The sequence below is a fragment of the Protopterus annectens genome, chromosome 2.part0 (genome assembly GCF_019279795.1).
Source record: "Protopterus annectens isolate FY-2018-M chromosome 2.part0, PAN1.0, whole genome shotgun sequence".
Lineage (NCBI taxonomy): Eukaryota > Metazoa > Chordata > Ceratodontiformes > Protopteridae > Protopterus > Protopterus annectens.
The window spans coordinates 202,046,003-202,062,782 of NC_056728.1; the positions used below are offsets into that span (position 1 = coordinate 202,046,003).

At 45.2% G+C, this 16,780-nt stretch overlaps 1 protein-coding gene across 1 annotated transcript in view; it reads left to right on the forward strand.

The window, feature by feature from the left end:
- The window catches only part of FN1 (fibronectin 1), a gene marked incomplete in the record, with an annotated part of 4,425,379 nt that overhangs the window by 436,982 nt on the left and 3,971,617 nt on the right, over positions 1-16,780 (forward strand). Inside the window, 1 exon segment of the mRNA XM_044060668.1 lies at positions 4,538-4,687. Coding sequence (XP_043916603.1) covers positions 4,538-4,687 — 150 coding nt within the window.

A 16,780-nucleotide genomic window follows, 5' to 3' on the forward strand; every position in this document is an offset into this window, starting at 1 on the left:
TACACACCTTCACTAAGCATTACCATCTGCCTCTTTTCCAAATCCAGGGCAGGTTTTGCAACACCAGTCCTGCAAGGCATTCTAGTCAGCTCCAACTCTTCTTGACTGCCTCCACCCTTCAGCTTTGGGAATCTACCAGTGTAATGACTGCAACAGTGAAACACTAACATAGTACGGTTGTGTACCCTTACCATAAATGTAGATGTTTGAGTGTATTCACTGTTGCAGTCCTGGCTTCCCTCCCTCCAGCCCCCTGGTTTCTTTCTCTAAAGTCTATGCCTTTTACTCCCCCCTTTCAATGGGGTATTGGTATTTACTCCCCCCTTTCAATGGGGTATTGGTATTTACTTTTTACTGATGGTGTTGTCCCCCGCCATAACTTATTTCCCTATTTGGGTGACTCCTGACATTTGGGTCAAGAACAGATGTAATGGCGTCTACTGCCTGTTTTTATACCCCTAACAGCCAGTCAGTCCTGGAGTGACAGAAATACTAAGAGTCTGGTATTGTGGCAGACTGAGGGCTACCTGCAGGCAGATGACCCAAGTGTGATGACTGCAACAGTGAATACAGTCTTTACATTTACACTTATGGTAAGTGTACACAATTGTACTTTTCGTCTCTGCTTAATGACAGCAACCATCCCCATGCTACCACTGGCCAGAATGCACATATGCAAGCTACAGTGGTAACTCAAACATTTGGTCCCAACACTTGCATCACTTGGAACAAGTCAGCCCCCTCCTTCCCTGTCTAATGATGGAAATCAGCTGGTGGATCCAGCAAGTCCAACTAAATCCAGGACTCCTACTCCAACCCTCCACCCCAACCCAAACAATGCATGCAGATGCCTAACATTTAGGTTGGGGGGGGGTTGCACTGGATTCCCTCAGGGTACAAGAAGTGGAACCCGTTTCTACAGGCAGAGCACATCAGTGTCCGGGGAAGTGATAGCAGTCTTCCTAGCACTGAAGACCTTTATTCCCCTTGTACCAGTGGTGCTCCTGATAGACTGTCAGTATCACTATTGTGGTACCTCAACAAACCGGGAGGAGCAAAAGCCTATCTGCTGTGCAAACTAACCCTGATGATATGGAACCTAGCCTCTCACCGCAACTTAGTCCTGCAGGTGGCCTACATCCCCTCACAAGACAACCACAAGCAGATTTTCTAGGCAAGACTTCCTCCCCACAGCACGAATGGATGCTGGACAAGGGGTCTTCCTAGACAGTCCACTGGTAGGGTGCTCCACAAATTAGACCAGTTTGCCCCCCCCCCCCCCCCAAGAATGCACAACTGCAGACCAACTGCTCAACTATCTAACATGGACAGGGGATGTTTTCAGCATTTCTTGGGGTTCCTTTATGCTTGCCTTCCCCTTCCCACTGAACCAGAAAGTCATCCTGAAAATCAAGGATGACAAATCAAAAATCCCATTGGTGATTCCCACTACTTCACAATCGAGCCAAGGGCAATCACTAAAAGTTAATCTACAAGGTGGACCTACTGACGCATGACAAAGGCACTCTTCTCCACCCACACAGATGTTATCCCTGAAGCTGTGGGTGATAAACTTTTTATTCCCTTCAGAAGACGTGCTTTCAGTTCGGAGTCAAGGAAACCTTCCAGCAGAAAATATTGTCCAAGTGGGAAAGATTTACAAAGTGATGTCTGGACAAGGGAAGGGACCCTTGCTCTGCTGATGCCCCCTTTGTTCTCTCGTCAGTTGATCGAAAGTGGACTCTACTCTTCAGTGAAAGTACCTTTCTGCTATGTCAGCCTTCTTGCCCCTTGATCACCCCCCCCCCTTGCTAGCCATGCTCTAAAGATCTTCCTTAAGAGGTTCTTGTGCATGAGACCACCAAAGAAACATATCCCTCCACCCTGGGACCTTAACTACATCTGGAAAAACTAACCTAGCACCCTTTTGAACTGGCTGGATCTTCCCTACAGATGTGTGCATAGAAAAATGTCCTGGTGGCTTTAACTTAAGCCAGAAGGTTATCAGTTGCTGGCCTTAATGGCTGTCCCCCTACACAATATTCCACAAAGACAGTCGTCCTGTGAACCAATACCTCCTTTATGCCTAAGGTGGTGAACGACTTGTCTCTAAACCAATCTAGCCCTCTACTCACTTCCCCTCCCCCACTAATGGAGGGTAGAGGATACTGCACTCCTTGGACGTGCACAGGCAACTAAGATTCTACCCGGACAAAACCTGAAACCATTAGGAAATCTAACCAGCTCAGTCTCCTTTCACCCCACAGCCCTCTGCATGGCGGGCTCTGAACCAACCATCACATTCTGGATCAGGAAAACTGACTCCCACCATGGAAGATTCCCCCAGTGGGAGTAAAGGCCCCATTCCACTGGCCCTGTGGCCACCTCCAGGGTTTTCATGAAAGATCTGGACACTGCATCCATTATGGAAGCAGCTACATGGACCCGCTATCCACAGTTTGACCAAAGATTACCAACTTGACCAAATTTCCAGAGCTCTGACAGGATTTGCCAGGACAATCCTGCAGGGATTTGTAGAATCATTTTCAGCATCCACCACCTTCTCATCCTTTTAAGTTGTGGTATTCTCCCACAACTAGAATACTGCAACATAGGAATAGGACATAGAATAGTTGTGTAAAATCTTACCATAACCGTAGATGTGTTCTTCCACATTGCAGTGTTCCTTCCCTTCCTGTTGCATTTCCCCTTATGGATGGCTCAGGACTGGCATTGCCCTTTCTAGGATTACCTAGGCTAATCTATTAAAAAAAACATGCAGTAGACTTTTTTTTTTCCCCCCCATCTTGGTGGATTTACTAATGACAGGCCACACTAATGACCCTTGATATACCCCACTACAGAATGTGAATATTGAGGCCTTGGGACAAGTTATGCAATGCTGCTGTGTGGTCTTCAAAAGACACCTGAGTGATGGTTTGATAACCACACATTCACCTGAGGTTGACCTGTCTACCCCCCCACCCCACCACCTAGAGTTTATGGTCTAACAGTGGGTACTGGAAAGGTGTAAATTGATTGTGCTATATAATCTTAGAACTTATATTTGGATTTTCACAATGATCATTGTCCCTTGACACCAGTTTCCTTCTAAAAGGTTAAGAATTGCTGTTAAAGCTTTTGCGTTGCCTTTTAATTTTGGCAAATTAAATTTAGAAACGAAAGGGAAAGTCTTTATTTTGGCAGCCAGTTTGCATTCTTTATGGTAAGTCTTTAATAAGACTGAAAAGCTTTTAATTTGCTTTACAGAAGGGCTAATACTGCCAAACATTTGAGGATTTGCTAGTTGCATTGCCTCAGGTGATTTGAAGCCCCCAATAGAAATTTTCTACAAGTCACTTAGTAAGCATCTTTGTTTCCAGTGTTCGCTTAAAGTACATCCATATTTTCATACTTTGGCTTTACTTAACTAGGTATTAGAATAACTAGTTTGGTGACATTTCCCTTTATTTACATTTGTTGACCGTGAGTGTCAGACTGGACGTAGGTCCATTTTCAGCGGAGGCCCAGGGAGAAAAGCTCCAGTTAAAATAAACACAGTAGTTATATTGGATTACATGGCAATTAACAATTTAACATAGCAATTACTTACAATATATTTACAGATGAAGAACATAGTACATCAATAGGCAACTAGAGTCTTTATCTGAAGTACATAACAGACATTAACAAATGTTACAATAAGTACTAGGCTTATGAGCATCTGAGCTTGCTATAATCGAGGTAGTTAGTGGAGTGGAAAGAAAGGTAGTGGTTGGATGGGGGTGGGTGATATTAGAGTGGGAGTTGCAAGGGCATAGCCAGCATGCCTTTAGGTGCGCTTTTAGTAAAGTTTTGAAAAGTAAAGCTTTCTGTTAGGTCTGCTTGCTAAATGGTCTGTGTGAGCTTGTGGACTCTGTCTAGGTACCATCCCAGTACAGAACTGATGACTTGTAGTGACAAGAGGGTGTACATCTTGAATGCAGGTAGTAGGACCTGTCCTTGGGCAGAACTAACCGTAAGTAATGTCGGAGGGGTGCATATCTACTTAAAAGTGGGAGGCTGGGCACAGTCCTAGGGCAAAACTTCCTTGTGTGTCCAAGTACCAGAGGATCTTGTGTATGTATGTTAGCTTAACCAGGAAGTATTTTGGCCGCAGATGGCATTGATGCTCAGTAAGGATCCTCTTCCATGGTGTAAGGTGAGTACGTTCATTATTTAGTTCTCTGACCTGCTTTTTTTTCAGTATAAGAAATATACTTTCCAGATATGTCCTCAGGATGAGGACCATATTTAATGCCTTGCATTGCAAAGTAAAGGACTGCCATAAGTTATTGTGATAGAACCATTCATCGTGATGCAGTGCAGACAGCTTCAGAGAGTAAGCGTGTGATTCACTTTGTGAAACCTTGCCGTCCTATTAAATAACACTCTTTTGGCAGGTATTACTTTGGGAATGGGATTCATATTACTCAAACATGTTAAAGGATGTCATAACTAGCATTCCAGAGTATAATTTTTTAATACTTTTGTTTAGATCGCTGCAATGACCAAGACACACTAACATCATACCGTATTGGAGAAACCTGGAGTAAGACAGATGCTCAAGGAAACTTCCTGCAGTGCATATGTGTTGGGAATGGTAGAGGCGAATGGAAGTGTGAACGACATTCATCACAAGCTTCTGGTAATCACATAAACCTACCTTGACAGCTGCTGCATTTTGAGATCTGTACGAACAAGTGATGGAAGCTGCTTGTGCGCAAGATGGTTTGCTTTGATAGGATGCATAACATTGCAGGAAAGCTGCAATTTGGCCTGTCAGAGCCACAGTTCACATTGCTACTTTTCAGTGTGCCTCAGTGTTTGTGTATTTAGTTTTCAGCTGTGTGTGCTGTGCAATCCCTCCCTGTTTACGTCTGTTTTTATGCCTGGTTTTCTGCTTTTCTTCCACTGAGTGGATGCCATTTGGCTGTCCTTTAAACTACCCATAAGGTGTAGGCCCCCCTGAGAAGGGTTTTGTCCAAGACTTTGAGCCTTACACCCACTGAGTGCTGTAATCAGAGAATGAATGAAAAGTAAGGCATTTAAATTTACATTGGCATTGATGCTTACAGGTAGTGTCAGCTAGTCTGCTATCTGTTTGAGTTTAGCTGTTTTTCTTAAAAGCTATTGTAACCCAGTTGCTTTTCAAACTAAAGTTGTGATTTCAACATTTGCCATTTTCACTATGACTAGTGAAAGTTTCTTTACGACGTAACCACAAGAATGTGTGTATAGATGAGTGCACTTGATGGATGCTTAAAGGGGGGGTGCCCAAGTCAAGGGTATAGGTATATACCATGTATGTCAAATGCATTGCATTTAAATTTAAAAGTAAAGCCTTGCATATTTACTGTACTTTTAAGGCAAGCTTTCTATTTGCTTTGAGGGCAAGGCTCGTATACAAGTACTATGTTACCTGCCCTTGTGGGCCATTCAGCTTGGCCAATTTCCCTTTTTGTGGTCTAACCTATCTCATTTGGTTATATGTTGGGCTTACTCATTCCATGGCTTATAAATTGCCCCTTGTGCTAATATCTGTGATCATACCATAGATTGAGGAGACGCCTGCATGGGGTAAAGCATTTAGGAGCTGCATCTGTCCATTAGTAGTACAGGGGGTAGTCTGGTAAATAGTTTTCCATCCATAGATCGAAGTTGTGCTTGAAAATGGACAGGAATTAACTTTGTTTAATGTGGATAGGTAGTCAGTTTCATAGTATTTGGTATAGTCTGCAAAATATAACTCTCCCTCCAAACCATTCTATTGATGCAGGAAAGGTTTAGGTCACTAGGCAGCATTTCTGACATTTGACTTTATGTGCAGTAAATCCATAAGTAATGGGTCAGAGTACCTTGTATACCAGACAGAGACCGCCTTTGTCTGTAGGATACCGAGTTTAGTTAAGTCCTGTGTAGGACATGTTTAGGCTTTGTATCCTTTAACTGGGGTATCTGTGGTTGTTCAGTTGCAGGTGTCTGGATGGATATATCCCAAAGGGGGTATTGTATTCCATGACTGGCCTAATAACTGGTGAGCAAAGGGGAACAATATCCCTAGATCTAGATACAATCCCTTTGTAAGCTATGCAATGTAGGTCTGACTTGACAATAGATGCACATTGATTGGGTCACTGTCCACATAACTGGTCACAAACTGGGTCAACTTAGTGGGGTGTTGTCAATGTGGTAGATGTTCATGTTTCACTGTTGCAGTCATCACACTTGGGTTATCTGCCTGCAGGTAGCCCTCAGTTGGCCTGAATACCAGAGTCTTGGGATTTGTGTCTCTGCAGTCACCTCTTCCATGTCATCAGGGGTATAAAACAGGCAGCTGACACCATTACATCAGTCTTTCTTGCAGAGAAGAAGCCCGAAGCAGTTTGCAAGTGCCAGTTGGCCACTCCCTAAAATTTTCATTGTTCTTGTTTCAAACCTGAAGTCTTCTAAAGCTAAATACCCCATTGGGGATCCTCTTCTTGCTCTAACCATTGTCAGAAAGTGAACAGTTGTCTTGCCTGGAAAGCAAATACCTCACAGATTTTCATTCTTAATGAGTCACCTGTTCAGGCCCAGACCACATCTCTCCCTGTCAATTTTGTGCCTTCTTTAACACCTTTACCATTTATCATCAGGCTGTCTTTGTCACTAAATTCTTTAGCTCTCGTTCTCCATATTCTGAAATGGCTTTGATAAGCCATCAGACTACCGATCTTCTGAAAGAATGTAAAGATAGACAGTATAGATCCAAAACTGCCGACAACGCTTCCGTTAAGTTAGTTGCCAGTCTGCCAGTACTCAGAGAAGGCGCCTTTGCAGCCCCTGATGCCTGCTTCTACAAATTTGCAGGCCTCTGCTGAGACCCATTCGGAGTCAGGTTTACCACGAGATGCTTACACTATGGAACCTGCAGATGTCTCTACCTTGGCTGGGTTCGGAGCAGGCACTGGCTTCTGAGGGTGAACTCCAACCTACCAATGTTAGCATTAAACAGACAACTTCATTTTAAGCTAAAGCTACCGAGTTTCTCATCCCCAGAGTATGCACTACTCTTAAAAAAACTGACTAGCAAAGTACATGCTCAAGCTCCCATGCCACAAAAAAACAAATGCTTAGAATGGCTGAAGACCTTATTACCCTTATTAGGGGAAGACAGCCTTCCTCTGCTAAGAGACAAAGAATTGAGTTTCATTCTGATTCTACAGCCTAGGAGTCTGACCCTTCTGATTACCAGGACATGCCCTTACCAACATATGAGGATTCAAATGCAGAGGAATCCATTCCCTCTGCCTCCCCTCCAGAGGATTTTTCTTTTGATGAAACCTTTAATACTTTGAGAGAGTTAAAGCTGGGAATGCCAGGGCTACCCTCAGTCCAAAAAGACTGAGATTTTTAGAGTTGCCTCACCACAAGCTTTTAGGTATACTCCCTGTTGTGGAGGTTGTAGAAAATGTCTTCATGGAATCGTCTTATTCCACACACTTTACCTCCGGCCCCTAGAAAACCTGACTGCTGCTACAAGAGTACCTGATTCTCACAAATTTGTCTAAGAATCCTACTGTGGATCCAGGGACCTAAAGTTATCAAGGCTACTACAGCCAAAAACCCTACCCCTTCAGACGGGGATTCCAGAGCTTTAGACAGATGGAGCAAGAAGCTATATACCTCTGCAACTTTTGCCATTAGGGCATTGAATCGGCAGTTTCACATGCTGAAGTACCAGCAACATATGGAACTAATGAAACAAAAAAAATGTTACTTCAGATTGTGCAGAAAACAGATATACAAGAGTTAATACATTTTGCAAACCAAGTTAGTAAGTATACTTTGCAGTGTGGCTTTTCCCTAGAAGCATCTTGCAGGGCTGCATTCACTGTCTGTACTGAGAAGGCATGCTTGGCTGAAGGAACAACCCTTCCCAGATAATGTCAAATCAAAATTTACACTGCTTTTAAATGACAGTTTGGCACCAAAGCAGAAGAGGTTCTTAAAAAGATGGAAGAAAAAGCTAAATCTATGCAAACTGTTAAAGAATTCTTACAATTACGGCCACCTAGATTCAGTGGACACTTGCCTCCTACAACTGGTTCTTTCCAGTCCCTTGCAGGCCACAGTCCAAACCCAGGGCAAACAGACCACCAAGATTAAAGTTTCAGGGTAGGCAGAGATCTAAACAATAGTGCTCCCACTTCAAAAACAGGGAGTGGTAAGCCACCCCCTTATGGAAAGTTCACAATGACTTTAATTATCCTTCCCAGTCCTGCCCAGTTACTTGTGCCCCTAGGAGGAAAACTTGCCCTTCATGCAAAAAAACTATGTCCATTACTCGGGACCAATGGGTTCTAAACATTGTATCCCAAAGGTATAGATTCTACTTCCATTCACTGCCAACCCCAATCTGGTTTCCAGACCTTCCTCCAAACCAGTGGGCAGAGGCTCAAAAGCAAGTACTTTCCCTGCTCAATATAAAGGCTATTCGACCTGTTCCAGTAGAATAAAGGGGACCAGGTTTCTACTCCAGACTGTTCCTGGTGCCCAGAGAAGAGGGGTCTTGGCACCCAATCCTGTATCTATCAATTCTCAACACCTTTCTGGTGATTGCAAAATTCAAAATGCTTACCCTGCAACAGCTTCTCCCTATGCCAACCAAGGATGCCTGGTTAGTCACCCTAGACTTAAAGGAAGCTTATCTACACATCCCCATAAGGGAGTCTTGCAGGAAATACCTACGCTTCAGGGCAGGCTCTATGCACTATCAGATGTTCTTAGTGTTTCACTGTTGTAGTCATTACATTTCGGTCATCTGCTTGCAGGTTGCCCTCCGTAGGCCTGATTAAAAGTCTTGGGTCCTGCATTGGTTGCTGTCCCTTCTTCCCTCATGTCAGGTAGTCAGGGGTATAAAGCATTCAGCCAACGCCATTACATCAGTCTTTTTTGCTGTGCGGTGCCCAAAGCAGAAGCAGTTCGCAAGTGCCGGTCGGCAGACTCCTGAAATTTTGGATGTTCATCATGTTACCCTGCTGCAGTCATCACACTTGGGTTATCCTGTTGTCAGGCGGTCCCACAGTCGGTCGGAATTTCAAAGTCTCGGTCAGTTGCTGTTGCTTCTTCCCTGACGTCAGTGCGCCAGGGGTATACATAATGCAATGGACGCCATTTTTCAAGTCTTTCTTGCCGCGTGGTGCCCGAAGCAGAAGCAGTTGGCAAGTGCCGGTCGGCTGACTCCTGATATTTTCGAATTTGAATTTCAGACCGAAGTCTTCTATAAAGCTAAGTACCCCGTTGGGGAAACTTTTCTTGCCTCAGACCGATGTTAGAAAGTAAACGATTGTATTTCTTGTGGGAAGCAAATACCTCATAAGGATTTTCATTCTTATTGCATACCTTGCCTAGGCCCAGACCACAACGTCACTAGTTGTCGTTTTTGTGCTAGGTTTAATAAGCGTACTATTAAGATGCTTTGATTTCGCACTACACTACTTATGAAATTTAACTACACCGTGCCGTTGGAGCAACCGACTAGCGGCGTGCACAAAAAACACAAGGATAAGGACAGACTGCCCAGGCCTAAGCCAGATTCTGAGGCCTTGGCTGGTCCGGTCTCTGGTCCTCAGTGAGGCTCTGATGCAGCCCCTGACTACCGCAGATCTGGAACCAGAGACTGTTACGGAAGTTTTGGCAGAATATACCAGACCGCAGCCATTTAGTTCAGGCCCTACCGACGACATTGCTGCAAAAGACTGTGCTACATAAACGCCATTGGTTTTTGAATGCATTTTCAGACAGACTACACTCACCATTAAAACGTTTTCTAAGACTAAGATTCCTACTAAATGTAAAAAGGCTGCACTTCAGTCTCCTGTTCAAGGCCCCATGCCTAAGAAGCAGATGCTCAAAATGGCTGAAGATTTGATCTCTCTAATCAGGGGTTCCCAGCCCCCTCCTGACAAAAGGCCTAGACAAGAGGAAGATTATGCATCCTCTGAACAAGTGTCCATTTCTTCAGACTCCTCTGAGGACCAAGATTACTCCTTCTCCCCTTGTGAAGATTCTGATGCTGAGGATTCTATTCCCTCAGCTTCTCCTCCTAAAGACTACTCATTTGGGGAAACTTTACACACTGAGGGAACATTTTCACTGGGAAGGTCAGGTCTAGTCTGACTCACAGAAAAGGCTCAGATGTCCTTCAAGAATGCAACTGCAGTCCTTACATACGGGGTTGTCCTGCCTCAGGCAGCCCTCGGTCGGCCGGATTCCAAAGTCTGGGTCTAGCGTCGGCTGATTTCGCCTCCTCCCCGACGTCAGAGCGGCTGGGGTATAAAAGCATCAGCTGACGCCATCTTCCTTAGTCTTTCTTGCCGTGCGGTGCCCGAAGAAGTGCCGGTTGGTCAGCTCCTGTGTTCTACGTATCCGAAGTCATCAAAAAACTAAGTAGCCCGTTGGGGAACCTTTTCTTGCCTCAGCCGATGTCAGAAAAAACTGAAAAAGTTAATGACTGTTTGACTTGTGGTAAACAAATACCTCATAAGGACTTCCATTCTTACTGCCTTCCCTGCCTTGGCCCAGACCACGACGTCTCTGCCTGTGCTTGCTTCAATAAGCACACACTCAGGCGCTGGGCAGAGTTTGCTGAAGACTTTTTTTGGCGAAAAATTCTCTTATACCATGCCGTTGGAACAACCGAAGCCACATATTTCCAAAAAACGGAAAGACCGGGACAGACATTCTCGGCCCGCGACTTCCACTGACACCACGCCGAAAACTACCGCGAGTGCATCGGTCTCTTCTGAGGCGGTTTTTCCTCCGCTCCAGGCCGACGACACTACTTTACCGATGACTTCGGCCCCGGAGCCTACGCCGGTGCCGGTTGTTGATTTTCCACCAGAAACCGAAGCCCTAGATTTGCCTGAGACCATATTAGTTGTCAAGGTTACTCCAGCACGTGGGGTGGCTAGGCCCCCTATGTCTACAAGGCCTACACACGTGCTAAGGCTTCCAGCCAGGTTAAGTCTCACCCTCCTAAATCTTTGCCTCAGCCCACTACTGATAAACAAATCATGACTTTAGCTGCAGATCTAATTTCCTTAATCAGAGGCTCCCAGGCCCATCCTGACAGAGGTTCTCAGCCACCTTCAGACAAAAGGCCCAGGGTTGAGCATACAGACACCCTTTCTTCGGATGAAGCCTCTGGTGACTGATCACTCAGATACCCAGGAAGAGTCCTTCCAGGCCTACGAGGATTCTGATGTGGAGGAATCTATTCCTTCTGCCTCTCCTCCTGAGGATATTTCTTTTGGGGAAATTCTCCACTCCATGAGAGCATTTTCAGTGGCAAGGCCAGGAATTCTCCGACTCCAGGAGACTGCTTCGTACCTTCCTTAAGCTTCCCCAACACAGGCCTTTAGCTATCCCCCCAGTGTTAGATGTACTGGATGGTGTGTACTCAGATTCGAGTGCTTCTCCTGATTCTCTCCCCCCTGCTCCTGTCAAGCCAGACAGATGTTACAGGGTTCCTGAAACTCATAAACATTTCTTTAAGGCCCATTCTGTTGATCTAGAAACTATTTCCCAGGGGCCCAAAGGGGTGGCCACATACACGGCCAAAAATCCTTTGCCCTCACAGGGAAGCTAGGTCCCTGAAGAGGTGGGGCAAAAGTTTATACCTCAACCACACTTGCCATGAGGGCCCTTAATTGCCTTTTTCATGTTTCAGTATCAGGATTTCTTGATGGATGATTTGCAGAAAAAGTTAGCCTCTCCTGAGCCTTTAGATAGAAAGGCCTTGCAGGATTTGGTTCATAATACTCAGCAGGTTAGCAATCATTTTCTTCAGTGTGGTTATGATGCATTGGAAGCTTCATGTAGGGCAGCTATGACAGGGGCCATCATACATAGACATGCATGGTTGAAAGAACAGGCATTGCCAGATCATGTTAAAGTAAAGCTTCTAGATGCACCTCTGGAAAAACACAAGCTATTTGGTGCTAATGCTCAGGATGTGTTGAAATCAATTGAGGAAAAGGCTAAATCAGTGCAAACAGTCAAAGATTTCCTCCAGGTTCAGCAGGAATTGGCCTAAGAATTGGTCCTTTCCAGACACTGACAAGATGTTCTTCATCTCACATTGCTGCAGTCATAACCTGTGGGTAGTCCGCTGTCCTCTGTCGGCCCGAATCCCAAAGTATTAGGCTGGTGTTGGTCATGGTCGCTTAGATCTGACGTCAGTACGCCTTGGTACTAAAGCGCATGACCGACGTCATATCCCCAGTCTTTCTTGCCGCATGGTCCGAAGCAGAAGCAGCGTTTGCAAGTGCCGTTCGGCGTCCCCGAGTTTGACTGAAACCAAGTTGGGCTAAGTACCCCGTTGGGGAATATTTTTGTCTTTTCTTGCCTCAGTTAAATCTGGATGTCAGAAAAAGTGAATAATTGTATTTCTTGTGGGAAACAGATACCTCATAGGGATTACCACTCTCTCTGTATTCCTTGTTTGGGGCCTGAGCACAACGTAGTCGGGTGTCACTTTTGTGCTAAATTTAATAAGCGCACCATTAAACGTAGGTTAGGTTGTGCTAGGCTTGTCTTCGGTAAGCGGTGTAATTATAAAATGCCGTCGGATCCTCCGCCCGCTACCGCTAAGAAGCGTAAGGAGAAATCGGTAAAATCCAAACAGGATGAGTCGTCCGTTCCGGACGCCGGTTCTTTAGAAACCACGGTGGAATCTGTGGATCCAGCCGAGGTTTCAGTTGAGTCTCGGGGGGAACCTTTAATTTTGCAAGATGTGGCCTCTCAGAGTCTGGTCAGGCTGAGGGGGCCTCTCAGGTTGCTGTAATCCCTTCTTTACATAAGGTGGTTAGGCCTTCTCCCTCTGTCTCTAAGGTACCTTCCAAGGCCAGGCCTGGTTTGTCTTCCTCTGGCATCAGTCCTAGTTCTGCAGGTTTTGTACCTAAAAAACACATGCTTAAAATGGCAGAAGATTTGATTTCCTTGATCAGAGGTTCTATGCCCCCTCCAGGTAAGAGGCCTAGGGTGGAGCCAGAGGTGGAAGGATTGGAACACACTTCAGATTACTCAGTCTTCGGCTGAAGACATTCAGGATTTTCCCCCTTATTCTGATTCAGACGCAGAGGATTCTAGTCCTTCTGCTTCCCCTCCAGAGGATTTTTCTTTTTCAGAAACACTGCATTCTATGAGGGAACATTTTAAATGGGAAGGTCAGGATTTCTCAGATTCCCGAAAGAGGCTTAGGGAATTCCTATTTTTACCACAACATAGGCCCTTGGCTATACCTCCTGTTTTGGATGTTGTGCAGAATGTTTTCTCTGAGGCTTCCCTTAATCCAGACTCTTTGCCTCCTGCCCCGGTTAAGCCAGATAGGTATTACAGAGTGCCAGAGGCTCATAAATATTTGTATAAGAGCCCTAGGGCTGACCCAGAAACTATTAGCCAGGGACCTAAGGGTGTCAGGGCTTCTGTTGTAAAGAATCCTGTTCCTATGGATGAAGACTCTGGAGCTTTGGATAGGTGGGGTAAAAAAGTGTATACCTCTTCCACTCTTGCAATGAGGGCTTTGAATTGCCAGTTTCATATGCTGAAGTACCAGAATTTTCTCCTTAGTCAGTTGAAATCTAAGGTAGATGCTTTAGCAGAGGGCATAGTGTAAAGAATTACAGGATTTGGTTCATGCCTCTGATCAGGTGGGTAAGCATTCTTTGCAGTGTGGTTTTGATGCTTTACAGGCCTCTTCCAGGGTGGCTGCCACTGGATCAGTTATTCGTAGGCACGCCTGGCTTAAGGATCAGAACTTGTCAGAGCATGTTAAAGCTCGAATTTTGGATGCTCCCCTGCAGTCTGAAGTTTTGTTTGGTTCTCCTGTGGAGTCAGTCTTGAAGAAAATGGAAGACAAAGCTAAGTCTATGCAGACTGTTAAGGATTTTTTGCAGGTGCAGCCCCCTAAGTTTAGCAGGAATTGGCCTACTAAGGGATGGGCTTACCCTTCTGATTTAGTCTAGGGGTAGATCTAGACGTGGTAGGGGCAGAGCTCATGCACAGGGTTCTTTTAGGCCTAGGACGTGGAGTTCCCCTGCACAGTCTTCAGGTGAGGGCAGGGGCCAGTCCTTTCATAAACAGACCCAATGACCTGCATCTTCAGCTGCCCGATCCTTCCTGTCAGGCAGCTCCTCTGGGAGGAAAGTTGGCACTTTTCAGGCAAAATTGGCTTTTAGTCACCCAGGACAAATGGGTGTTGGACATCATAAACCGAGGTTACAAGTTTTATTTCCACACATTGCCCCCTTTCAAAGGCATGCCAGACGTTCCTCCTCAGCAAAAGGTGGAGGCTCACAAACAGATTTCTTTACTTCTACAAATGGGGGCTATCCAGCAGGTCCCTCAGTCAGAAGTGGGCCTAGGATTTTATTCTCGCCTGTTTCTTGTACCAAAGAAAGGAAACACTTGGAGGCCAATTCTGGATTTGTCTATTCTCAACACTTACCTGGACATTCCAAAATTCAAAATGTTGACTTTGCAACAGCTTCTGCCTCTGCTAGGCAAAGATCACTGGATGGTAACTCTGGATCTCAAGGAGGCTTATCTTCGTATTCCTATCAGGCCCAGCTGCAGGAGATTCTTGTGTTTTCGGGCTGGGACTTTACATTATCAGTTCTCTGCATTGCCCTTTGGCTTATCTACTGCACCCAGGGTGTTCACAAAAGTTCTGGCTCCAGTGATAGCCTTCTTAAGGTTAAGAGGAATACAAATTTATCCTTATTTGGACGATTGCCTGATTCTTGCTCAAGACAAAGACAAGCTACTTCACCATCTTCAGTATGTTATGGCAGTGTTAAGGTGCCTAGGGTATTCTGTGAACGAAATAAAGTCCAGTCTAGTACCCTCTCAGGACATGTGCTTTCTGGGTGTAAGACTGAATACAGCCTCTCAGGTGGCGTTTTTGACCCCGGACAAGCAAAGAAATCTTTCCCTTTACTTCCAACAATTGTCTCTCCTGTCCAGGCTGGCTGCAAGGGCAGTCCTTCAAGCCTTGGGGTTCATGGCATCTTGTATTGTGGTGCTTCCCAATGCCAAACTGCATATGAGGAAGTTACAATGGTATCTCAAAAGTGTATGGACTCAACACTGCCACGACTTGGACACTGTCATTCAGGTAATACCTTGCATTCAGAAGGAATTTTTGTGGTGGGCTCAGGAATGTCACCTAAACAAGGGACTCTGTGACCCGACCAGAGGCGAGTCAGATCTTAACGACAGATGCCTCAGACAAGGCTTGGGGAGCACACCTCAATGGAAAATGGGTTCAAGACACGTGGCCTGCCAGACTTCAACATTTGCATATCAATATGAAGGAGATGTTAGCAGTCCAATTTGCATTGATGGCTTTCAAGGATCTACTTCAACCAGGACACGTGTTGATTCAAACAGACAACACAACTGTCATGTGGTATATCAACAAGCAAGGGGGAACCCATTCGTACCCTCTTTGCAGACAAGCTATGATTTTGTGGGAGACTGCTCTCAGTTTGCACCTCACTCTTCAGGCAAGGTTTCTGCCAGGAGCACAGAACTCCTTAGCGGATGTTTTGAGCAGACAGATGGTGGATCCCCACGAGTGGAAATTGGATCCTCATGTATTTCGACAGTTGACAGTGCTTTGGGGGACTCCAGACATAGATCTGTTCGCTTCCCCACTAAACTTCCAGCTGTCAAAGTTTTGCACAAAGCTGTTTCATCCGAAAGCTTGGAAAGTGGATGCTCTATCATTCAGTTGGAACAATCTTCACGTCTATGCTTTTCCTCCTCTGCCTCTCTTGCCCAAGGTGCTCTTGAAGGTCAGACAGGACAAGCCCTCCATGATTCTAATAGCTCCAGATTGGCCACGTCAGCACTGGTACCCTCTGCTGAGGAGTTTAGTACGGGAGCCTCCTTGGCCTTTGCCGTCAATTCCACACCTTTTGTCCCAGGCAGGCAATCATTTCCTCAATGTAAGGATACAGTCCCTGCATCTGACAGCCTGGCATATTCTGTTCTAGACCCTGGAGGGTCGCAGCTTCCTCAAGTTTTGGATGTTATTTTGGAGGCCAGATGGCCTAGTATGAGGAAAGTATGCTGATAAATGGAGGAGATTTTTTCTTTGGAGCCAAGCAAAGAGCTTTGATGTTTCCGTACCTAATTTGAGTGTTTCTCTTCAGTATCTTACAGAATTACTAGACAAAGGTTTGTCTTTCTCCTCTAAAAGTTCATGCTGCAGCCATTTCTGCTCACTATGATTGTGACGCACCATTATTCTCTCATCCTTTGTTTAAGCAATTTCTTAGAGGGGCAAAACATAAGACCCCCACGTAGAGCTCCTACTCCTTCCTGGGATCTCAATTTTGTGTTGGAAAAACTCACTTTACCTCCTTTTGAACCTGCAGCTACATCTGAGTTGAAGTTTTTGTCTTGGAAGACTGCTTTTTTGTTGGCCATTACGTCTGCTAGAAGGGTATCTGAATTACAGGCTCTGGCAGTTGAGCCTTTCCTGATTTTTCATAAGGATAGGGTATCCCTACGTACTAACCCTACTTTAATGCCTAAAGTTGTTTCAAATGTGGCCTTGAACCAGTCTATTCATTTGCCTACATTTTATGCTGATCCCCAAAATAAAGGGGAAAAAATTTTGCATTCTTTGGATATTCACAGGCAGTTGCGTTATTATTTGAGCAGAACTAAAGGGTTCAGACAGTCT